This window comes from Lontra canadensis, unplaced genomic scaffold (genome assembly GCF_010015895.1).
Source record: "Lontra canadensis isolate GAN:19392208 unplaced genomic scaffold, GSC_riverotter_1.0 scaffold39, whole genome shotgun sequence".
Classification (NCBI taxonomy): domain Eukaryota; kingdom Metazoa; phylum Chordata; class Mammalia; order Carnivora; family Mustelidae; genus Lontra; species Lontra canadensis.
This window is the reverse complement of record NW_022631033.1, coordinates 15632309-15658639: the sequence shown is the minus strand read 5'-3', so window position 1 is coordinate 15658639 and position 26331 is coordinate 15632309. Positions and strand designations below refer to the sequence as shown.

The following is a 26331-nucleotide window of genomic DNA, read 5'->3' as shown; positions in this document are numbered from 1 at the left end:
CTTACATCATAGACATCTTTATTATTTAAAAGATTTTTCTTAATGTATTAATTTTTATAACTTTGTAGGCTCCAAAGATGGGCTTTTTTATGTTAATTACAATAAGTTTTTAACACATTATTTTTTTTCTTCTGAGAATATAGGTATGATTTAGTTTACAAAAGAAAAATGTTTGAAATCCAAAGGTCTTGTTGATTTAACTTCTCAAATAAACTGTCCTAAGTAAAGAACTGCTTTCTGACTGATTGGGACGTATTTTAAAGTATGAGATTACAGCACCTGGTAAATTTGAGTTTGACATTGCAACTTACCATCTTCTTTTTATATTCTATACTAAATAGTGTAGCAAAATCCTCCCATTCAAATCCCCAAGAAATTTCTGTATAATAACAAATATTCACTTGCCATAATAATCTACATATATCACATAGACAAATTAGAGTTATGAGAGAACATTACATTTTATTAACATACTATTGGTATTGAGAGTTACATGAAATATGGTATTTGTTATGGAAATTTCATTAGTATTGAAATTAACTTATTAAATTGTGGTGGTGTTTTATCTACATCCTCACTTCAAAATACTGTAAATTATTTAGAGTATATAGTGACAAAATTAACCCCCCCATCTACAAAAATTTTCAGCAATGTGTAGTTTAACAGACACATTGCTGAAAATTTTTGTAGATGGGGGGGTTAATTTTGTCACTATATGTCATCAATGCAGAACATAAATTCTCAAAAACGCAATTTACTCAAATTGTCTACAATGCCACAAGAAAGACTATCAAATCTTCTAGAAAATGAGAAAGCACAGCAAGTAAACATTGAGACTACCATAATGAGTTTCATTTCCATGAAAGCAAAACATATAATTATATGTGATTTATAATATACTGTATCATGACTTTAAATTCCTTACTGTGACTTAAGTTTTGAAATTTCAATTATTTAAAAAAAAAGCAATTTCAATTATTTTATATTCTATCTGTAATGGTTGCCTTTGCAAAATAAGTACTACATATTCATCAAAACTTTGACTTAAAGAGCGCCATTTTCTGTTCTACACAAAGTTATCGCCTGCAGCTACGCCAGTCCTTAGTTGAACGAGCCCTTAGGTGAACGAGTTCCAGATTCCAACACAACATCCATCTTTTGCAAGTGGTTCGCCCAGGTGCACCGGAAATGTGTGCTTTGACATATGGAGATCAGTGGAGACAGCTTTAATGTGCACATTTTCATACATTTCATTATTATTTTAAGATCATTATTGGAAATCGGGGTCTTCTTTTAAGAAAACAAAAGTCCTTTCACAATATTGATTTTGGACTGTTCAAATCCCCAGACGCTGAAACTACTCCGGCAGATAGGTTGAAAAACGAGGAATGAAGCAAAATAAACAATGAAATAAAAAACGGAGAAAGTTCTAGGTGTTTGCCTGTCTCCAAGCATTGGAGCCTTTGTCCCCACAGCTCTGGTCCAACAGGTGCTGCCTTAAGAGTCCAGCTACGATAAAGATCCAAGTTCTGGGGGGCGCCTGGGTGGCTCAGTGGGTTAAGCCGCTGCCTTCAGCTCAGGTCATGATCTCAGGGTCCTGGGATCGAGTCCCACATCCGGCTCTCTGCTCAGCAGGAAGCCTGCTTCCCTTCCTCTCTCTCTGCCTGCCTCTCTGCCTACTTGTGATCTCTGTCAAATAAATAAAATCTTAAAAAAAAAAAAAAAAGATTTAAAAAAAAAATAAAAAAAGATCCAAGTTCTGGTCGCGAAGGCGGCAGGAGAAAACTGCCCAGGGAGACAGGCCCCCGGTTTGGGACGGCACAGCAAACCGCCCCTGTCCGGGGACCGGGACCCCAGCGCGCACCTCCGCCTCCCACCACCCCGACCCCGCGCGTGCCCCGCAGCGGCTCGAAGGGGCCTGCCCCCTGGTTACCAGGCAACGGGCTGCCCCGGCGCGGAGCTACTGGGCGGAATGCGTGGGGGAAGGCAGTTGGGAGGAGACCTTCAGCAGCAGAAATGAGCCCTGGTGAGAGCGGGGCTGGGGAGCTGTCTCTTGAGGGGGAGCCCTGGGAAGTGGACGGGTAGGGAGGGCGCCGTCCCCCCGCGCCCCGGCCCTTTCACCACCAAAGCGGATCCCTTCTGGAGTGCCGATCTTCCCGACCAGCCGGGCACCCTGCTCTCCCCGGGGAGAAAACCGCCACCTACATCCCCACGCCCAGCCTTTGCTTCCAGCCCTCGAGGCTCCGGGTCCCGCCGCGCTTCGTGGCCCCAGCGCGCCCTCCCGTGGCCGCTTCGGGCGCCCGCGTCCCGAATCACACGCCCCGCCTCCCTTCTCCCAACTAAGCTGAAAGCCACCTATGGTTCTGTTACAGAGAAGCATCAGGAGGAAGAGGACGAAGTTGACTGCGTTCTCCTTTCAGCGTCCAAGATCCTAAATTCCTCTGACGGGGCAAAGGAAAGTGGTGGCAGTGAAACAGGTAATATCTCCACTGCAGTGATGTTTCTGCCCCTTAACTATAGACAAGGGGTCCCCTGCCTAAATCCACAGGCCTGACAGGTGCACTTCCAGTCCACAGGTACTTCGGGGAACTATTATTATGGTACTAAAAAGAACTAACACAGCACACTTACATTGTGCCAGATGTGGTTCCAAGCATTTAAGTGTATCAATTCATTTAATCCTCTCAACAACCCTATGAAGTAGCTACTACCATCGTCCACATTTTATGAGGAAATTGAGGCACAGAGTGACTAACTCCCCAGGTCTCACAGGTGGCAAATGACAAAGCCAGTATTCGGCAGGGCAGCTCCAGAGTCCAGCCTTACCTATCATGCTACACTGTACTGCTTCTCTGAATACCAAAGAAGAATATATTAGGCAGATGATAAAAAGAGACACTTTTCCCAAAAGAAACTACTTTGTACAGGAAATATTTGTGGACTACAAGATATTGCATAGGGAGGCTATTTGAAATAAGCAAAGAGCTACAATTCCAAGCTCCACATGAACCACAAATAAGATATGTGTAAATACCCAGTTAGGGGTATCCTACTGAGAATCCTGCATTCTTACTTCCTTGAGAGAAGCTCCAGGAGGTTACACACCTCTTGGAAGAGCCTGGTGGTCAGTGTGACAAGCCAGGGAAGGAACAGAGCGCTCTGGGTAGAAGGCGGTATCTAAAGAGATGTGCTAAGTTTGGACCCCCGGTTGCCCAAAACTGACACGTGGTAAACGGGGAATCCAGACACAGAGGCACTGAAGGAAGTGACCTAAGATCAGGGCAGGATTTCTGCACCTTCCTAAACCCAGGACCTTCACAAACGCCTTATCAAAGGGCCCTGAAAGAAGAGCTAGAGCAGCCATATCTGAGTAGACCAAAGACAGCTGGATGCCCAGGAGCCATCAGTATAAGCAGCATCCCAGGGGAGGCCAGCGGGACAGTGTGGTGACCTGCCAGAACTCTTCTGTGCCCCACCATCCACAAAGACATACAGGCATCCTTGTGCATAGGAAACCTGAACAGGGAGTAAGAGTCTTCACAGAGAATAGAGAGGCTGCGACAGCTCCATCTTTACCTCAAAGAGAGTATTTAAGGTGAGAAGAAATTGATGTACTTTAATTTGGCAAGATCCTGTGTTCCCTAACATGAGTGAGATTCAGGGCTCTGGGGAAAGACGCCAGCATCACAGAAAATGAAGCTGAGTGCAAAATAGCACATACATTAAGAGCCACAGTCCATCTGGCTAAAGCAGATGGGTTACAAGTGCAGGGTCTAGCAAGGGCAGGTTTTTAGGAGCATAGATTCGAACTCGGGTGCTGCCTTCGATGGCAAAATTAGGAGGGATGACTTCGTTCTGTCCCCTTTTTCTGTTCTATCTATACCTCATTGTCACCATGTGATCCATTCCCTGAGTACTAACCAACAGAATATTAACCCCACTTGTATAAATAATGCCAAGTTTAAAGAAACTCTATAGTATTTCTGAGGTCTCTTTAATTTTAAAAGAGTAAGTGGTTAGCCTATGTAATCCTTGATTGGTTGGAATGGAGATGTGAAGGATGCTTTGAAATTTCAGTATTCACAGTGTGCGGTTTTTAGCACCCTGTTCTACCCAAGTCTTCATTCATTCATCCAACCATCCATTCATTCATTCATCTAACAAATATTTTTGAACAAGCACTGTCCTAGGTGCTGGGGATCCAACAGCAAACAAAATGTGCAGAATCCCTGCTCACACGAAGCTTACCTTCTCCTGGAAGGAACAAATGAGATCGTGTGTAAGATGGGACTTGTAAATCCCATGGAGAAAAGTAATGCACAGAGAGAGTGGGGGAGTATCGGAGGTGGGTGAGGAGTGTGCGATTTTATTTTAAGTAGGGTGGTAGGAGACTTCACTGGGCAGATCACTTCTGAGCAAAGACCTGAAGAAGTGCAGATTTCCAAGGAAAGAGCATCTGAGCAGAGAGAACAGCAACAGTGAGGGCCCTGAGGTAGGAGAATGCCTGGCACATTTGAGGAACAGCTGGGGTGAAATGGGAAAGGGAAGGGAGAGGATCAGCAAGAAAATCGTGGAGGGGGGGCACTGTAGTTCTGCGTCAGGATCTGGGGCATTATTCAGCACAAAATGGGAAACATTGAAGAGTTCAAGCAGCCATCCCTCCATTGCAACTGGAAATTTGAAATTTCCTGACTTATTATCATATCCATAATACCCTTGTCTCTGCAGTAGTGATTGGAATAAATATTTCTTGAGCATTTAGTTGGTACCATGCACTCTGCAAAGGGCTTTACCTACAAACTAGATAACTGCTTGTGTTGTCCCTCATAGCAAGTGTATGGCAAAGCCAGGATTCAAGCACAGGCAGCCTGACTCTGTAGCTTCCCTGACAAAGCCCCAAGCAGACGGTGTCACGCCTCATTAGGCTCTGTAAAACAGTTCCTTCTAGGAATGAATTTATATTGTCAGAGCAAAACTCTGCATTTGAATCTGAGAATGACAAAGCTTTGGCTACAGAGTACCTAACATTTTATATTGAGTCATTACTATGTTGCATTTTAAAAACTTGTTTGTTCTCCTTCATCTGTTAGCTACAGGTATGCACTTAATACAGACATATCTCAGAGATATTGTGGCTTTGGTTCCAGACCATTGCAATAAAGAGAATGTCACAATAAAGTGAGTTATATGAATTTTTTTGTTTCCCAGTGTCTATAAAAGTTATGTTTATATTACTGTAGTCTACTAAGCGTGCAATAGCATTGTCTATTTTTTAAAAATGTACATAAAAATGTACGATTAAAAAATACTTTTTTTTTTTAAGATTTTATTTATTTATTTGAGAGAGAGACAGTAAGAGAGAGCATGAGAGGGGAGAAGGTCAGAGGGAGAAACAGACTCCCCGTGGAGCTGGGAGCCCGATGTGGGACTCATCCAGGGACTCCGGAATCATGACCTGAGCCGAAGGCACTTGTTTAACCAACTGAGCCACCCAGGCCCCCTAAAAAATATCTTTTGCTAAAAAATGTTGACCATCATCTAAGCTTTCAGCAAGTTATTGTCACTGATTACAGATCACCATAACAAATATAATAACGAAAATTTTTGAAATTTTGTGAGAATTACCAAAATGTGACAAGAGACACAAAATAAGCAGATGCTATTGGAAAAAATGGCACCAATCAACTTGTTTGACACAGGGCTGCCGCAAACCTTCAATTTGTAAAAAATCGCAATATTTGCAAAACATAATAAAATGAGGTGTGCCTGTACGTTGACTATGACATAATCCTCTGCAGGTTTCAGAATAAATTCCCCATATCTTTAATTACTTCGAAAGCCATCCCACTGATAACTATCTTGTTTTTCACTCCTCACATTTAAATATGAGACAGCTAGACAATTTAATTCAATATAATATGAATACTATTTCTTGCATTCCCAGTAGAGTATCAGCTTCCAGGGCTGGGACCATATCTTTCACTTTATCTACACACCTCTCAATATTGCATGTTTATCAAAGACTTAATAAATGATGACCTGTGATTGTGTTCCCCCTCCTGTGCCTCTTTGGTAATTTCCCTTCCAATTCTAGAATCATATAATTCTATGTGGTTATTTAAGTATTACTGAATTTTAAGATTAGCTTTCCTTTGGGAATAAGTAGTAGCCAATGTCTCCAAAACTCATAAAAAAAAAACAAAAATTTTTCCTGATAGGCTTTAGAAAGCAATAAATCAAAACTACTCCAAATAACTATTTCACTCTTATTGTTTCCTCAATCTCTAAAACCCTTCACCACTACCTCTAAAGTCATTACATAATCTCACACTGAGTGGAAAAAAAAAAAAAAAAAAAAAACAAGCAGCATTCAGATCCAAACTCCATGACCCTCAAACTTAAAATTTGCTGACCTACCTGCTTGTGTACCCATATTATCCGCTGTCCTCCATTTCTTGTTTGTCAAGTTTTCATTTAAATTCCAGTTAGTTATCATACAGTATAATATTAATTTCAGGTGTACAATACAGCGATTCAACACTTCCAAACTTCACCTGGTGCTGGTCACGCAAGTGCCCTCCTTAATCCCCATCACCTGTGTAACCCATCCCCCTCACCCCTCCCCTCTGGTAACCATCAGTTTGTTCTCTAGAGTTCAGAGTCCACTTCTTGGTTTGCCTCCTTTTTTCCCCCTTTTGCTCCTTTGTTTTTTTTCTTAAATTCCACATGAGTGAAATCATATGGTATCTGTCTTTCTCTGACTTATTTCATTTAGCATAATACTATCTCCACCATGTCACTGCAAATAGCAAGATTTCATTCTTTTTTTATAACTGAATAGTATCCCATATATATGTATACACACCACTTCTTTATCCATTTATCAGTCGATGGACACCTGGACTATTTCCATAATTTGGCCATTGTAGATAATGCTACTATAAATATCAAGGTGCATGTATTCCTTTGAATTCGTATTTTTTTTTTATTCTTTGGGTAAATACCTAGTAATACAATTGCTGGTTCATAGGGTAGATCTATTTTTAATCTTTTGTGGACCCTCCACACTGTTTTCCATAAAGGCTGCACCAGTTTGCATCCCCACTAACTGTGCAAGAAGGTTCCCCTTTCTCCACATCCTCACCAGTACCTGTTGTTTCTTATGTTGTTGATTTTAGCCATTCTGACAGGTGTGAGGTGATGTCTCATTGTAGTTTTGACTTGCATTTCCCTAATGATAAGTGATGTGGAGCATCATGTGTTGTTGGTCATCAGTATGTTTTCTTTGGAAAAATGTCTATTTGTGTTAACTGATCATTTTTAAATTAGATTATTTATTTTGGGGTATTGATTTGTATAAGTTTTTTTAATATATTTTGGATACTAGTCCTTTATCAGATATGACATTTGCAAATATCTTCTCCAATTTGTAGGTTGCTTTTTAGTTTTGTTAATGGTTTCCTTTGCTGTGCAGAAGCTTTTTTATTTTGATGTAGTCTTAATAGTTTATTTTTGCTTTTATTTTTCTGGCCTCAGGAGACATACCTAAAAAGAATGTGCTATGGCCAATGTCAAAAAAGTTACTGCCTGTGTTCCCTTCTAGGATTCTTATGATTTCAGGTCTCACATTTAGGCCTTTAATCCATTTTGAATTTGTTTATGTTGAAGTATTAGAAAGTGGCCCATTTTCATTCATTTGCATGTGGCTGTCCAGTTTTCCCTACACCATTTGTTGAAGAGACTGTCCTTTTCCCACTGGATATTCTTTCCTGGCTTATTAAGGGTTAATTGACCATATAATTATGGGTTTATTTATCAATTTCCTATTCTGTTCCGTTGATCTATGTGTGTTTTTGTGCCACTACCGTACTGTTTTGATGACTACAGTTTTGTAATAGAACTTGAAGGCTGGAATTGTGATGCCTCCTGGTTTGCTTTTCTAGTTGAAGATCACTTTGGCCATTCAGATTATTTGTGGTTCCATGCAAATTTTAGGATTGTTTGTTCCAGTTCTGTGAAAAATGCTATTGGTATTTTGATAAAGATTGCGTTAAATATGGAGATTGCTTTGGGTAGTATAGACATTTAACAATACGTGTTCTTCCAATCCATGAGGATGGAATGTCTTTCCATTCCTGTGTGTCACCTTTGATTTCTTTCATCAGGGTTTTAGAGTTTTTAAAGTACAGGTCTTTCACCACTTTGGTTCAGTTTATTCCCAGGTATCTCATTGTTTGGGGAGCAATTGTAAATTGGATTGATTCCTTACTTTCTCTTTTCTGCTGCTTTATTATTGATGTATAGAAATGCAACAGATTCCTGTGTGTTGATTTTGTATCTTAAATTTACTGAATTGGTTTATCAGTTCTAACAGTTTTTTGGTGGATTTGTTAGGGTTTTCTCTACACAGAGTATCGTGTCATCTGCAAATAGTGAAAGTCTCATTTCTTCCTTGCCCATCTGGATTTTCTTTTGTTGTGTGATTGCTGTGTCTAGGACTTCCAATACTATGTTGAATAATGGTGGTTTGAGTGGACATCCTTGTCTTGTTCCTGACCATAGAGGAAAAGCTCTCAGTCTTTCCCCATTTAGCTTGATATTAGCTGTGGATTTTTCACAGATGGACTTTATTAGGTTAAGGTGTGTTCCCTCTAAACCGACATTGTTGATGGTTTTTACCATGAATGGATGTTGTACTTTGTCAGATGCTTTCTCTGCACCTACTGAAATGATCACATGGTTCTTATCCTTTCTCTTATGAATGTGATGTATCATGTTGATTGATTTGAAAATACTGAACTGCCTTTGCAATCCAGGAAGAAATTCCACTTGATCTTGGTGAACGATCTGTCTAATGTATTGTTGGATTGGGTTTGTTAGTATTTGAGAATTTTTGTAACTATGCTCATCAGAGATATTGGCCTGTAGTTCTCTTTTTAGTGTTGTCTTTATCTTGTTTTGGTATCAGAGTAATGTTGGCCTCATAGAATGAATTTGGAATTTTCCTTCCTTTTCTATTTTTTTTTAATAGTTTGAGAAAAATAGGTGTTAAGGACTTTTGTCGCTGTTTTTAAGATTTTTTTTCTTTATCACTATATGTTGCAAATTTAATTAGGCAATTTTTCAGCTATTATTTCAAATAATTTTTTGTTCTATTAAAAAGAAACATAAATTTAATACTACTTATCAAAAGTAACATGTATAATATGATCCCACTGTTCTAAAATAATTTCTTTTTTTCTGCATATATGCATAGAGAGCTGACTGAAAGGAGAGTACCTAAAATCCATAATGATTGATTCTGGGTGGTAGGCTTCTAGGTAATATATTGGTTTGGATTTGCAATTTGAGTTCATTTAGAAGTTGTCTTAGAGTCTGAAAAACTTTGGGATGACTTGTTACATTTTTCCAGATCTCACTTGGGTTTTGTTTTGTTTTTTTTTAAATCTCTCTAAGATGAACATTTCAGACTACTGTTTTATTCCTACTAAGATACAAAGCTGAGCAACATCCAAACAGACTTACTGTCCCTCCCTGCCCTCTGATGAAGGTGGGATTCTTCAATTAAGCAAATAGCTCTAGGCTCTAAACCTCTCAGTGATGAGTGCCAGTTGCCAGATGGGGGTGGGAGGGTTCCTATACTCTGCAAACCATCTCCTATAACATCTGGCAGACTGTCATTCCAAAGGAGAGATGTGCTGACCTCTTTTAAAAACTTCTCTCAGGGCAGAAATTGTCAGCCTAGGGGCTGACATCATAACTCTCATTTCATTTGGGACACTGAATGGTTTTTAAATCACTTAATAAAAATTTACAAAGCAAGCAAAAAACCTATTTGGACAAAGAGAGATGTATGTCAGGAAATTTGCAAATGGTTTATAGTCTCTCCCCTGTTAGAGGTCCATAACCTATTTTCTAGGAAGGAACACAAGGATCTTTATAGTACTTTGCTTAAGAGCATGACAAAAATTGTGCTGGTAAGTCCAATTTGTTTTCCATGATGAGGAAAAACATCACATGGCCATTTCATAGATACTGAGACCTACACAGTGCTTTGTCAAAGGTCTCCCATTACAGGATTATTAGTTTTAGTTTTTTTAATGCAGTTTATATTGCAGAAACAAAGATAATTGAGTTTTTGAGAGTTCCAAGTTTGGCATTACAAGTTAATGGTTTATTATAAAAGTAAAACCATTATTACAATCTCAAGTAGGTATTTTAAGCCAAGTAAAAATTATTTCTTGACCTTATTATGTGACTAGCATTGGGTTCTTCCTAATATGAACATCAAATTCTCATATCTCTGTCTCACTATCCAAGAAAGTTAGGAGACTATTTTCTATTATAGTTGTTTAAAAATAAAACTTAAGAATTCGATCATATGGTTTTTCAATTTTCTTTTTAGAATATGGCTGCATATCAGAATCAGAAAATCAAATACAACCACAATCAGCACTGAAAGTAAGTTCATTTTCATTTCATTTTTTTTCCCAAATACCTGTGTAAAGGCTGATCTCTTTCAGAATAAATACTTCCAAAATGCACGTGGATTTTTCACAAAAATCTTCATGAAAATACATTGGAGAATTAGCAAGAATGACTTAAGAATGTGAGTCCTTTGACCCTCATGTGATCATTTCTGTTAATAGGCAACTTTGGGGAACATATATAATAAGAAATAATAGCAATTTCAAAATGGTTCAATTTCATACCATGTTTCATTTTATGACAGGCCCTTCAGCATCAGCTGGAATCATTTCAGGCTCTCCGAATACAGACTTTGCAGAATGTTAGCATGGTATGTTTCTTTTAATCTCTATTGGGAAATACCCAAACTTAAGATATCACCTCACATTTCCAAGCTAATGAGCACTAGCCAACTGATTAGTTCATGTAGAATGTAATAAAATAAGGCCACAACATATTCCAGGCTCAAAACTTGAGGGAAACTACATTCTATTATAGTTGAATTTGGATGCTACCGATATATAGTCTACAAATGGGAACTCTCATTATAAGTGATCTGAAATCTAACTCAAATTAACCCAGGGAAAAAGTATAATTTATTAGCACAGGTAACTGAAAATCCTAGGGACAGTTCACTTGGCAGTGGCTTAATCCATATGATCAGGCCTTCGGTCATCAGAAACCCATCTCACTCTTTATTTTGGTTCTACTTTCCACTGTACTGGATTCTCAGATTCCATGTGGTACCAAAAGAGCTGCTAGAAGCTCTAGGCTTTTATCCTTCCAGATTCCAGTCAGCGAAGAGACCATGTTTTTTCCTCCCTTAACAGTTTATACTGAAGTTCTTGGCCTGATTCTGACTGCCTGAGATTGTGTCATATGCAATGCTTGAATAAATAAATCACTGTTGAAAGGAAGGCAGTGTTCTGACTGGTTAGCTCTCAGTCATACACAGCTGAAAGTGGGATCACCAAAGGCACGCGGACTTTATCCAGAACAAATGAGGGATAGTACTAACAGAAGGATAGGGTATGGATACTGGCGGTGCATAACACAACACATACTCACTAAAGACCCAATATAAACTTCATCGTGATATTCTTATACTAAAAGCAGCTGCAGGGAAATGGCAAGAGAAGACAAACTCCTCCTGAGGGGGACAGAAGATTTGATTCTGATGACAGAGATCAAAAGTCTCTGCTTTATTCAACAATATAAAAAATCAAAATCCAAAATTACTTGAATGTAGTTCTTAAAATTTTATCATTTTACTAAAGTTTTTCTGATAATATAAAGCCATATAATAATATATCATATCTATATAATATACATATGATATAATAAAGCCATAATTTTCTTTAAAATTTTTACTTTTTGTTAAAAATTCCTTTAATGATAGAGATTATTATAAATTAAATACATTTGTTTTATCTTCTATATATTGGGAAAGAATTTTTAGGTCCAGGAAATTTAAAGGTATCTTTTAATTGTAGTATCTATTATCCCTATACATTCATATGTTTCATATGTTTATAAGTTTATAAACTATAAGTTTGTAAGTGTATAAATCTGAAATCAAATTCTAACATCAATTTATCTTTTAAAGGTACAGTCTGAAATCAGTGAAATCTTGAACAAAAGTATTATTGAAGTAGAAAACCCACAATATAGCTCAGAAAAAAATCTAATATTCGGCACATGCATTGAAAAAGCTTTGGTATGTTATTCTGTACAAAACTATTTCTATATTCAGTCACTTCAAAAACGTTACTACAATCAGTTTATCTTCACCTTTACATTCTTAACCTTCTTCAAGGGTCAAATGGACTGTCAGAGGAATACCTAAAATATTCCCAAGTAAATTGAAATATAAGGCGGATTTTTTTTAGCCTGTCTATCCACTTAAGAATTTTTCTGCTTTTAGGATTGACCAAGACCTGAGGTGAATTCTTTAGAAACAGGTTGGAACCACAGTCACTCTGTCTACCCTGATTAGAACTCACATTTCTAGAATAGTCACAGCCCTAGAGTCATCTGAAATAGGAATGCAAGCTAAGGTTGACAAATAGCCCAGAGTGGAAATACTCATTTTCCTTAAATTTCCTATTGCATTTGACCTATTGCTTCTATCTTCCCCATCTATCTACAATGGTCTCTTAAGGGGTTCTAAATTTCTATTTCTGATATTGAATGGTTGGCCCATGTATGTCAGCCTCTGAGGAAATAAGTATAATTTCTAAGCAAATTGTGAAGACCAGAGTTACAGATCTCAAAACAACTGCTGTTAGATTTTTCTGGAGAAAATGAGTCATATTCACTAGGCTTCTTTGCCTATAGAAATGGATAAAATGTTCATCTGGGCTGTAAAAATAAATCCTCCACAAAATATTTTCTTGATTTTCTTGTCATGTGGCAAATGATAGTACATTTTTACTATGCTTTTTATTGTCACCAGCCTATGGAGAATCAAGAAGAAGTCCTTTCTATGGAGAAAATTCATCCTTTTGGGGAGTCCAACACTATTCATTCAACAGATGAAAAATTCAACAGTGATACTGTTAACAGTCTCTGTCAAGGTATAGATATTCCATCCCAGACACATTTCAAGGACCTATTAACCTGGAGAACTTCAACAGATAACTCAGCTTCAAACATAATTATGAGCCCTTCAGAAAATTCTGACATATTAAAGAATTATAATAACCTTTATAGTTTTCTACCTCATGCACCTCAAAATGTGATGTCTCAAGCTGATACAGTAATTCTGGATAAATCCAAAATGACTGAGCCTTTCCTCAAGCATGGATTTTGTGAAAATTTAGATGATATCTGCCATTCTATCAAACAAATGAAGGAAGAACTACAGAAGTCACATGATAGAGAACTGGCACTTACAAATGAACTTCAGACTTTAAAAACTGACACAAATGTTCCAAGAAATGGTAAATATGACCTGTCCCACAGTCACAAGGAAAAAATTAACTTTATTAAGGAAGAAAATATAGAAAGCAACTTAAGTGAAGATATAAAATCAAAGAGAATTTCAGAATTAGAGGCATTAGTAAACAAATTACTCCCATTCAGGGAAACAGTATCAAAATTCCATGTGAATTTTTGCAGGAAATGTAAAAGGTTATCCAAGAGTGAAATGCACAGGGGAAAGAGAAGTGAGAAAAACAGTAAAGAAATTCCTATCACTGGCAAGAATATTACAGATTTAAAATTTCATTCCAGAGTTCCAAGACATACATTGTCATTCTTTGACCCAACAAAATATGAAATGAAAGACAAAGAGACAAGACCACTATCAAAACAAGGACCAATAATGTTTGAAAATGAGAAAACATCCAAAGTCAATTCTGTTACTGAGCAGTGTGTTGCAAAAATTCAGTACTTACAGAATTACCTAAAAGAATCTATGCAGATACAGAAAAAAGTAACAGAACTGGAGAATAAAAATCTAACCCTTAAGAACAAAATAAAACCTCTTGTCTTTACTACACAATCTCTGATACAGAAAATCGAAACATATGAAAAGGAACTTAAGAATTTGGTTGAAGAAAAGAATGCTATTCAGTCCAAGTTAATTAAAACAGAAGAAGATGGTAAAGAATGTCTTAAAGAATTGAAAAAAATAATTAGTAAATATAATGTTCTTGTAGGACAAAACAAAACTCTAGAGGAAAAAAATAGTCAACTTTCTTTGGAGAAGCAACAAATGATAGAAACATTAGATCAACTAAAAAGTAAAGAACACAAAACTCAGAATGATATGGCCATTGTCAATAATGAAAATAATCAAATGATTATGGAAATGGAATCAATGAAAACAAATATTCTATTGATACAAGATGAAAAGGAAATGCTAGAGAAAAAAACATACCAGCTTCTAAAGGAAAGAAGCTCAGTTGAAAACGAACTGAAGGAAAATCAGCTAGAGATAATGCAGCTAAAAGAGAAAGTAAGGTTGGCAAAAACTGAACAAGAGACACTTCTTCAAATAATAGAAACAGTTAAAAATGAAAAACTTAATCTTGAAACAACATTACAAGAATCTATTGCTGCTAGACAAATGATGGAAAGAGAAATGGAGAATATTCAAACCTACCAATCTACTGCAGAGGAAAATTTTCTGAAAGAAATAAAAAATGCAAAATCAGAAGCAAGTATTTATAAGAATAGTTTGTCAGAAATGGGCACTGAATGTGAAATGTTATCAAAAATGGTAATGGAAATTAAAACAGATAATCAGATTCTAAAAGAAGAACTAAAAAAACATAGTAAGGAAAATATAAAATTTGAAAATAGCATCAGTAGACTTGCAGAAGATAAAATACTTTTAGAAAACTATGTAAGAAGTATAGAAAATGAAAGGGATACCTTAGAATTTGAGATGCGGAATCTTCAAAGAGAGTATTTAAATCTAAGTGAAAAAATCCGTAGTCCACAGAAGGACCCATCAAAAAAGGATTATATTTCAAGAAGAGAGAAATTCCATTTGGACAACTATGATACTTATGAAGACACCTCCAGTCCCAGGAGTAGGCCTTTGGCTCCTGATTTGAAAGGTATGTGATATTGTGGTGAATTAGTAGAGATGTGTTTAAGATTTTTCTCACCCATTGAGCACTAGCCAGAGTACAGTAATAAGGAGGAAACTTTTAAGATGAATACAATTTAGTCTTGTAAGATTTGTATCCAATTTATTATATATTAGAATTATTTAGGACCTTTGCTCTTTGGGAGCACCTGAGTGGCTCATTCGGTTAAGTGTCTGTCTCTTGATCTCAAGTCTTGATCTCAAGTCTTGATCTCAGGGTCATGAGTTCAAGCCCCTCATTAGGCTCAATGCTGGGCATGGAGCCTACTTTAAAAAAAAAAAAGAGAGAGAGAAAAAGGAATTTTTCTCTTTTGATAAGACTCATGTTGTTACTTATATCACTTCTCTACATTGTATATGCACACAGCAACTTTGACAGAGAGCAGGGATTTTCTTTCTGTTTTATCAAGTATACTTGGCACTCCCACGATTAAAAAAAAAAAAAAATTCTTTTTTTTTCCAGGAATTCCAAGTCAACTATATCAATTGCTTCCATCCAAGATATGTAAATAAATTTCTAAAATCAATGTTTCAAAATCCTTTGTCCAGTACTTTTTTCTCCACAAAATTATTTTTTAATTTATTTATTTGAGAGAGAGAACATCTGGGGGGGGGTGGGGAGGGTTAGAGGAAGAGGGAGAGAGAGAATCTCAAGTAGTTTAAAAGAGCAATTAACATATAAAAGATAGTTCTAGAACTCTGCCAAACCATGGAGGAGCTGGGCGAACGCTTTCCAAGTCATAGGGACTGAAGAATGACACCTTAAAAGCACAGATGAGAACAGAGTGTGGTTGCCCTGGCTGCCTGCCTCAGTAAACCTGGGACGACAAGCACGCACCAGCCCCAGCTGTGATGGGACACAAAAAAAGCTATAGCTTAAAAGGGGAAAGGAGGGGAGCCTGGGCGTCTCAGCTGAGCGACCAGCTCTTGATTTTGGCTCAGGTCGTGGTCCCAGGGTCCGGGACTGGAGCCCCATGTGGAGCTCCATGCTCAGTGGGCAGTCTGCTTGAGATCCTCTGCCCCCCATGCCCCTCCCCCCATCCTCGTTCTGGCGCATGCACGCTCTCCCCCTCTCTCTCTAAAATAAATAAATCTTTAAGATAAAAATAAGAAAATAAAAGGGCAAAGGAACCGCGGGAACACTCCCTGAATCCGAGGGACTGCTCAACACCACAGCTAGCCCTGGAACTGCAAGCCCACGCTAACCCCAGTTGCACCTGGGCATGGGGGGGGGGGTTTAAATTAAGAAAAAAAAATGCTTTTTTATATTTGTTTTTTCCTTTTATTTCTATTCTTTTTTTTTTCTTTTCCCCCCCTTCGCCCCTTTTTCTTTTCTTTAAAATGATTAAGTTTAACATTGCGCCTGGCATATGAGACAGCACTAGAACTCCACCAGAGGCTAGGGGAGCTTCCGGAACACACTCTGGGTGGGAGGGTCTGGTGGATATGGTTTACGCTCCCCCTTGAAAGCATGGTCCAGGTACCCTGGCTGACCTGCCATCTCAGTGAGCCCCAGACCTGTAGCCACATAAGCCCCAGCCATCCCATCAAGGCAGCCAAAGGACAGTGCGCACCAGGACACCTCTGGATAGCGGTCCCTCACACCAAGGTGACACAGGTGCAAAGCACCCTAGAACACAAGAGGCCCTCACCACTTCGCCTTCAGACAGTTTATTAGGGCTCCCTAGGTGCAAAGCGCTCCAGAACCTTTGAGTGGATGTCTGCCTCAGACCCAGCTGTCTGGCAGGGTGCCCCTCACACAGAGCACCCTAGAAACCTTGGCTGGTGTTGCATTGGTTTCAGCCATCCCACAGGTACCCCTATACAAGGCACCCTGGAACACACCTGCCTGTACCAAACTCAGTTCCAGCGGCCTGGCCAGAAGACCCTCCTAACTGAGAACATGGTGCACTGTGGCTTGCACCCAATTCAGCTTTAGCTGTCCTGCTAAAGGTGCCCCCTTTGCAGAGCATCCCAGGATCTCCTGGCCTGTCCCACATCTCAGAGTCAACTCTCCCTTCAGGATACTCACAGATAGTCCTGGAACACTCATTTATATCTACATCAGCTTCACTATCCTGCCAAGGTGTCCTCTGTACATAGAGACCCAACCCTCCACCCCCACTCCCGAGTGCATCCACTTGAGCTCAGCTGTCCTGCCAGGGCATCATCTGCGGTGAGCTCAGGGACCTCCTGTGCACAACACCTAGGCTTCAGCTTCCCCCTGCTCTGGGCACACCTTGCTCAGAGGATCCCAGGGCACCCCAGCTTATACCCACATTAGCTTCAGCTGTCCTGCCAGGGTGCCATCAACACAGAGAATCTTGGGACACCTTGGCTTGTGTCCGCTTCAGCTTCAGCTGCCCTGCTGGGCCTAAAGACACACAAACTGGAAGTGAAGTGTTGGAAACACAGTTACCATGCAAATGGGCATGAGCAGGGGCAAAGCCAGAGTAGCAATATTTATATCACACAAAATAGATTTTTAAACAAAGACTGTAACACGAGGCAAAGAAGGGCATTACGTAATGATAAAGGGATCAAACCAACAAGAGGACATAACAATTGTAAATATCTACACACAAAACACAGGAGCCCTTAAACACAAAGCAAATATTAACAAAGAGAAGAACTGACAGGAATGTAATAACAGCAGGGGATTTTAACACTCCACTTGCATCAGTGGATAGATCATCCAGACAGAAAATCCATAAGGAAACAGTGTCTTGTAATGACATATTAGACCAGATAGACGTAACATACACAGAATAGTCCACCCAGAAACAACAGAATACACATTCCTTTCAAATTCACATGGGGCATTCTCCAGAATAGATCACATATTAAGCCACCAAACAAGCCTCAATAAATTTCAGAAGATTGGATTCATACCATGCATCTTTTCTGACCACAATGGTATGAAACTAGAACTAAATCACAAGAAATAAATTGTAAGAAACACAAACATGTGAAGGCTGAACAACATGATACTTGAACAACCAGTGGGTCAGTGGAGCAAAGAATAAATATTAAAAAGTACACAGAAACAAATGAAAACATGATGATTCAAAATCCTTGGGACCCGAAAAATGAGTTCTAAGACTATATAGCGATACAGGCTTACCTCAAGAAACAAGGGGGGAAAAAAAAAAGTAAAAGCTCAACCTAACCCTACACCTAAAGGAACTAGGAAAAGAGAAACAAAACCAAAGGTGAGTAGAAGGAAGCAAATAATAAAAGAGCAGAAATAAATGACAGATGCACACACACACACACACACACACGCACACTCAATGAAACCCAACAGATGGTTCTTTGAAAAAATAACTAAAATTTATAAACTCTTAGACTTATCAAGGAAGAAAAGAGAAAGGATCCAAATAAATAAAATCAGAAACAAGACAGAATAACTGACATCACAGAAATACAAAGGATTATAAGAGAATATCATGAAAAATTATATGTCAACAAACTGGGACAGAATGGATAAATTCCTAGAAACACAAAGTCTTCCAAAACTGAATCAGGAAGAAATAAATATTCAAACAGGCCAATTACTAGTAATAAAACTTAGCCAGTAATCAACCATCAAAAAATAAAAGTCCAGGACTGGGATAATTCACAGGTAAATTCTACCAAACATTTAAAGAAAAGTTAAAACCTATTCCCTTCAAACTATTCCAAAAAATAGAGAAAGGAAAGCTTCCAAATACATTCTATGAGGCCAACATTACCCTGATACTAAAAGCAGAAGACACCACAAAAAAGAAAACATGGGTACAAAGATCCTCAACAAAGGGAGAATTGGGTGGCTCAGTTGGTTAAGCATCTGCCTTCAGCCCAGGTCATGATCCCAGAGTCCTGGAATCGAGTTCCACATCTGACTCTCTGTCCAGCAGGGAGTCTGTTTCTCCCTCTTCCTCTGTCCCTCCTCCATTCATCCTCTCTCTCTCTCTTTCTCAAATAAGTGAATTTTTTTTTAAAGATACTTAAAAAATCACAAACCGCATTCAACAATACATTGAAGGGATTACTCACCACAATCAAGTGGGGTTCATTTTAAGGATGCAAGAATGGTTCAATATTCACAAATCAATATAACACACCACACCAACAAAACAAAGGATAAAAATCATATGATCATCTCAATAAACGCAGAAAAAATTTGATAAAATTTACTATCATTTCATGATGAAAAAAAAATTTCAACAAATTGGGTTTAGAGGAAATATACCTGAACATAAGAAAGGCCATTTTTAAAAAATCCACAGCAAACATCTTACTCAATGGACAAAAACTGAGAGCTTTTCTTCTAAGATCAGGAACAAGACAAAGATGTCCATTCTTGCCACTTTTATTCAACATAGTACTGGAAGTCCTAGCCACAGCAATCAGATGAGAAATAAGAAGCATCCATATTGGTAAAGAAGTTAAAACATCACTATTTACAGATGACATGATACTATACATAGAACACCCTAAGGACTTCACCAAAACAAACAAACAAATGTTAGAAATAACCAAAAAAACCTGTTAGAAGTAACAAATGAACTCAGTAAATTTGCAGGATACAAAACACCCAGAAATTGGCAGCATTTCTATGTACTAATAATGAAGTAGCATAAAGAGAAATTAAGAAAATAACTCAATTTACAACTGTACCAAAAAGAATAAAATATCTAGGATCTTATTTAACTAACAAAAGAGGTAAAAGGCCTACACACTGAGAACTATAAAACACTGATGAAAGAAATTGAAGATGACACAAACAAATGAGCTTGGGTTAAAAGAATTAATATTGTTAAAATGTCCATATCACCCAAAGGAACCTACAGATTGAATGCAATCCCCTATCAAATACCAACAGCATTTTTCACAAAATGAGAGCAAAAATTACTCAGATTTGCATAGAATCACAAAAGACCCTGAATAGTCAAAGTAATCTTGAGAAAAGGCAGGGGGAAGGGACAAATGTGTGAAGAGGAGTGGAAAATGGAGGCTTTCAGTTATGGAATGAATAAGTTACAGGAATAAAAGGCACAACATAAGAAATATAGTCAATGATATTGTAACAGCATTGTGTGGTGACAGATGGTAGCTACACTTGTAGTTAGCATAGCATAATATTTAAACTTGTCAAACCACTATGTTATAAACCTGAAGCTAATGTTACATTGTGTGCCAACTACTTTCAAATAAAAATTAATTTTTAAGAAGTACTGATGCTCACAAATGTGAAAAACTATGGTCTCACATTTTCCTTTACTATAAAATTATACAAATGGCAAAAAAAAAAAAGAATGAATTTGGGTATTGAAAGAAGAAGTAAAGGTGAGCATTGTATCAATTTAAATACAGAATTAAGACTAAAGACTTAGTTACAAAATAGACAGTTACAAAATAGAATATTGTGCTAAAACCGCTGCCAAAAACCTAAGTAGATCCTTTTACTTTTAACCTATGTGTTTACATTGAAAGTGGGTTTATTTTAGAAAGCACATAAATGGGTCTTTCTTTTTACCAAGCCTGACAATCTATGCCTTCAAAAAGCAGTGTTTAGCTATTTACATTTAATGTAATTATCAATATGTTTAATATGATTGATTTTTATGTATTTGATTTCTATTTGTCCCATCTGTTTTATTCCTTTTATCTTTTCCTGCCTTCTTTTTAGGATTACATTTTCTCTCCAATTTATCTTATCAGAAATTTCTGTTTACTTTTTAAAGGCTGTTCTACAGTTATATATTTTTAGCTAACTACGGATTTTCTTCAAATGATACTATAGCAATTCATACACAACGGGAGACTCTTGTATCTCTATTTCCCTCCTCCCATTTTTTGTGCAACTGTTATTTAGAATTTATTTTTGTATATGTTATAAACCCAACACATTTTTAATAGTTTTACTACAAATAATAAGTTATCTCTGATTCTTTAAAGAAATTAAACCAGCAGAGGGAAAGAAATTTGGGTGCCTCAGTGGGTTAAGCCTCTGCCTTTGGCTCAGATCATGATTTCAGGATCCTGGGATTGAACCTCGCGTGGGGTTCTCCGCTCAGCAGAGAGCACAGAGAGCATGCTTCCCCCTCTCTCTGCCTGCCTCTGCCTGCTTGTGATCTCTGTCAAATAAATAAATAAAATTGTTTTTTAAAAGGTTTTTCTATTTATCATTTCTAGCATCCTTTTTAAAATTTTTTTTTAATTTTATTTATTTATTTATTTATTTATTTATTTATTTATGTAGGCTCCATGCTCAACATGGAGCTCGAACTCACAACCCTGAGATCAGGAGTCACATGTTCCAATGACCCAGCTAGTCATGTGCTCCTCTAGCATCTTTTAAAACCATGTTTCCATCTGATCATTTTATTCTACCTAAAAATTTCCCTTAACATTTCTTGTAATCCAAGTCTTTATTTCACCTTAGTGTTTTGGAAAAAAGAAATGGAAAAAAGTGTTTCAGTGAATTTAGAATATATATATATTATATATGTAATATATTATATATAGAGAGAGAGAATATAGAACATAGAATTCTGAATTGACAGTTTCCTTGAACTCTTTGAAGTTGTCATTCTTTTTCTGACTTGCATCATTTCTGATAAGAATTCTCATACACAGTCTTTTTTTCTCTGGCAGATGTTAAGGTTTTTCTCTTTATCACTGCTTTCCAATCATTTTATTATGATGTGTCTTGGTGTGCATTTTATTTCTGTTTATCCTGCTTATTATTCCTTGGGCATCTTAAATTAGGGTCTTTCTTCATATTTGGAAATTTTCAACCACTATTTCTTTAAATCTTTTTCCTCTCTGCCACTTTCTAAGACTTGATAACACATATGATACTTGATACTGTTCTAGAGCTCACTGACATTCCTTTCATTTTCTTTTTAGTCTTTTTTTCTGTGTGTTTCACTTTGAACGTTTTCTATTTTTATATCTTCAAGTTCACTAGTTTCTTTTTTTTTCCTTTTGCAACGCCTAATTTGTTATTATCCCCATTTACTAAAAATTTTCATCTCAGATATTTTCTTCAACTCTAGATTCTCCATCTGGTCTTGTTTATGCCTTTAATTTCTCTCCTCATTGTGCTCATATTTTCCTTTAAATACATTAACATAGTTATAATAGCTATTCTAATGTCCTCGCTGCTGATTCCATCTTCTCTGCCATTTGGGGGCTTGTTTCTGATGACTAATTTTTTTTTTCTGGTTATTTTCCTGCTTCTTGGCATGTCTAGTAGTGTTTTATTGGAAGGAAAACACCATATTTCATATTGTTAGTTGTCCCCTTTACAGAAAAGGGGATAGTTCTATTGAGATTTGTTACTTCTGTTTCATTTTGATCCTTATGAGACTTGTTTTAAAACTTTTGTTAGGGTGGGTCTAGGGCAACTTTTAACACAGTCTAGATCCTCTGGGATTGGAACTGAATGCCCTAAGAGACTGACAAAGACCCTCCATGGGCTGGTAGGAACTTCCCATTCTCAAAAGATGCCTGGTGCTCTATAAGCTGTGGGAACAACTTAGCTGACAAGTCCCTAGTTGTCCTTTGCCTTCTTTCATGGGGTTAAATTCCATGTGCCTTAGGTGTTAGCAGAATTAAGGGTACTCCAGTGCACAATTCTAAACTCTTTTCCTATGTAGCTCTTTCCTCTCTAGAACTCTACCCCATAAATTCCAGACACTTTAGACTCCCTGAGTTCCAATTTCTGTCTCACCTGAGCAAGGCTACCATACTTTGAGGTTTCCCTCCATCATCTCCAGTCCAGAAGGTGCCTCCAAATAAAAAGCAATTGCAGTTGTTTTTTTCTCATTGATTAGTCTTGTACTGTGTCCAATGTCTAAGAAGAGGGGTTGTGTATGTTTTGTACAGTTTTCAATTATTTAAGTTAAGAGAATAAGTCCAACCCCTCTTACTCTACCTTGGCCAGAAGGCAATTTGGGACAGTCAAGTTTGGGAAGTTTAGAAAGTCCTATGAATGAACAGAACATAGCAGTGATTTTTCTAGGTAGCTAGTAAATCTGTAGGAATGTTTTTCCACTGACTCTCCCTCATCTCTAGAAAAGCTGCCTGTGACTATGGGTATGTGTATACAGCTATTGACTAGCCATTCTTCACTTGAAGGTTTCTAAGTAGAGAGCCACACTTTAGGCTATGGAGGCCTCCAGAAAAACAACCAGGCTAAGTATTATTATAAGAATAATGCCAGAATAAAAACCTTACTCTTGTAGCCCTAATTTTCCTTAGGTAAATCTCCCAAATGTTTAGAGGCAAGATCTTTTATTTTTTTATCTGGGGTTAAAATTCTGGGCTGCCCAAAGCACTGAGGATAGAAAAGAGGTGGGAAGAAAAAAAGAAATAGACTGAGAAAGGCTTTCCTAAACACACTTTAAGTTAAATGTTTCTAGCTTTCTTTCTTTCTTTTTTTCTTTCTTTCTTTCTTTCTTTCTGGTCTATTGTATTTTTTTGAAACTCCTTATTCTCTGATGATCCCTTTACATTATACATTTTTCTAGGCCCATTATTTTAATGTTATATTTTCAGTGTCAGAGAAAGAATGCCAGCAAATAAATGTGTTCTCCCTGCCAGTTTTAATTGGCATTTAATTTAAATGCCCTATTAATGTTGTAGTTATGTTATAAATAGTCCCATACTATATTTTTGGTTGGAACAAATATCCTCTTTCAGATTTTCCTACCGGTATTTTCATATTTTGTCTTCAAAATAAAATTTAGAAGTAGCTATTCAAGTTTTACTATTTTTAATTCTGTAGGGTTTTTTATTAAACTGCATTTAATCTATTGATGTAGTAGAGAGAAATAGAATGTTTACATATTGAGTCTCCCTGGAACATCAAACATTGTTCAGGCCATTCTTTTATATCCGCATTTTAATCCTAAGTTTCCATAGCTTGTTTTCTATTGTAAATACAATAGCTTCACACTTTCTAATTGTCATATTTTAAAAAAAAACTATCTTTTTTGCAGATCATTATATACATCCTGTTTATTGGCCTATTTTATTATTTCTAATATTGTTCAATAATTTCTTTTTACATAATCGATAAGTAACTATATCATCTGCAAGTAATGATATTGTATTTCTTTTTTTAATATTTATTCCCCTCAGGAATTTTTTGTCTTATTGCATTAACTGGATTTTCCAATAGTGTTAGAGTTATTGATGGCTCCAGCTTAATGTTAGTTACAATTCTGATAGATATCCTTTATAAAGTAAGAAAGGTTCTTCCTAATCCTCACCTCCTAAGAGGTTTTAAGTGGAAAGGGTATTTAATTTTGTCAAATGGCTTTTCAGCATCTATTGGGAAAAATGTATTTTTTCCATTTTAATATATTAAGTTAATTATAATAATAGATCCAATAATGTCAAGCTATCATATAGCCATAGAATAATCAATCTTATTTTATGATCATTTAAAATGTGGATTCCTTTGGCTAGTACTTGATTCTGTTTTTTTAATGAGTGAAAAATATTATTTTCCTTCCCAGTTATCCTTGTTCAGTTATATTAGCCTCATAAAATAAATTGAAACTCTTTTCATATTTTTTCTATGACCAAGATAATATAAATAACAAAAGGTTGGGGCACTTCAGTGGCTCAGTTGGTTAAGTGTCCAACTCTTGACTGTAGCTCAGGTCATGATCTTAGGGTCATGAGATGGAGCCCCGAGTGGGCCTCCGCACTCAGTGCTGCGTCTGCTTGAGATTCTTTCTGTCCCTCTCCCTTTGCCCTCCTCCACTTGCACTTGTGCACTCTCTCTCTAAATAAACAAGCGAAATTTTTAAAAATGAAATCAGTGGGGCGCCTGGGTGGCTCAGTGGGTTAAGCCGCTGCCTTCGGCTCAGGTCATGATCTCAGAGTCCTGGGATCGAGCCCCGCATCGGGCTCTCTGCTCAGCGGGGAGCCTGCTTCCTCCTCTCTCTCTGCCTGCCTTTCTGCCTGCTTGTGATCTCTCTCTGTCAAATAAATAAATAAAATCTTTAAAAAAAAAAATAAATAAATAAAAATAAAAATGAAATCAGTGACCATCATAACTAATTTATGCCCCTTAAATCAAGTGTGTGTGTGTGTGTGTGTGTGTGTGTGTGTGTTCCTCTGTTATCATTTCAAATATCTTAGTTTTTCCACAGACTTCACTATTCCTATAACTGGTTTCTGTGTTTGCTTTTTTGTAAATTGACACAATGCATTTATGTAAACTCTTAATAAGCTCTGCCAATTGTCATACTGTTTCTTACACCCTCCAGTAAGGTATTAGATGAGCATTCCCATCTATGAATATTATATGAAGTGTGTATTGCCATTAGAGGCACATCAATAAAAATTAATTATAGCTAACAAAGGTAAAAGTGTAAATGAGCAATTATTTAGATTTTAATAAAATTTGAAAATATATATCTCACTGCAAAAGAATGAATACATTTATAAGACTTATTCAGTAACACTTATCAATATATATGACTTTTATTCAGTTATGTGCACCTGGTGAAATTATTCCTAAAGACAAATGTATTCCCTCTGGGTCACATTACATCCTGGATATTGTCTTCAAGATGTTCAATCTACATTGTCTTTGCATAGGAAATAAAGATTTTAAATATTCTTTTAGAAAAAAGTAAATAGTATGAGATATAAAAATAAATAAATAAAATATTAAAAATAAAATAAATTATATAAAAATAAATAAATATATATTGGAGACATTCCCCCCCAAAGTATGTATGTATGTGTATACATATGTGTGTGTGTAATAGATATATATTACAACAGTAAAAATTTTCTGTACCATCTGTAATCCTTTTAAAAGCCAGATTCAGCTGAATTGACATAAATCCCCCCTCCAAAAAAAAAAGCAGGTTGAAAAGAAGAGTATATAGCCTTTATATATTCTGATTTCTAGCTCTGAGAAGTCTAGAATGGCAAAAGGACAAGTACTAAGGAAATCACCATGGATCAAAAATAACTTCCCCAATATATTACATTAATAGAGATAATAAATTTCCTTTTTTAAATACTACCACTACCACCCCCAATTGAATAAGGATTGTTAATAAAGACCTTACTGTAAATTACAGTATGTCTGTAAATCATATCTTTTAAGAACAGGTATTTTTTAAAGTGGTAGGGCAAATGAAAAAGAGATAATCTGGGAACAAGAGAATAAGACCTAGAGGGAGATATTCCAGGAGAGGCAGCTTTGGAGAGCTACAAATGCACATGACAGGACACCAAAGACA

The 26331-nt window shown here is 37.0% G+C and overlaps 1 protein-coding gene across 1 annotated transcript; it reads left to right on the top strand.

Moving 5' to 3' along the window:
* Positions 1-1946: 1946 nt before the first annotated feature.
* On the top strand, positions 1947-15587 carry CCDC110 (coiled-coil domain containing 110). The gene is made up of 7 exons (XM_032870000.1): positions 1947-2026; positions 2373-2477; positions 10406-10461; positions 10733-10798; positions 12074-12184; positions 12923-15035; positions 15531-15587. Exons 1-7 carry the CDS (start codon positions 2017-2019, stop codon positions 15578-15580), a joined length of 2511 nt encoding a protein of 836 aa, XP_032725891.1. The 5' UTR covers positions 1947-2016; the 3' UTR covers positions 15581-15587.
* Positions 15588-26331: the final 10744 nt, after the last annotated feature.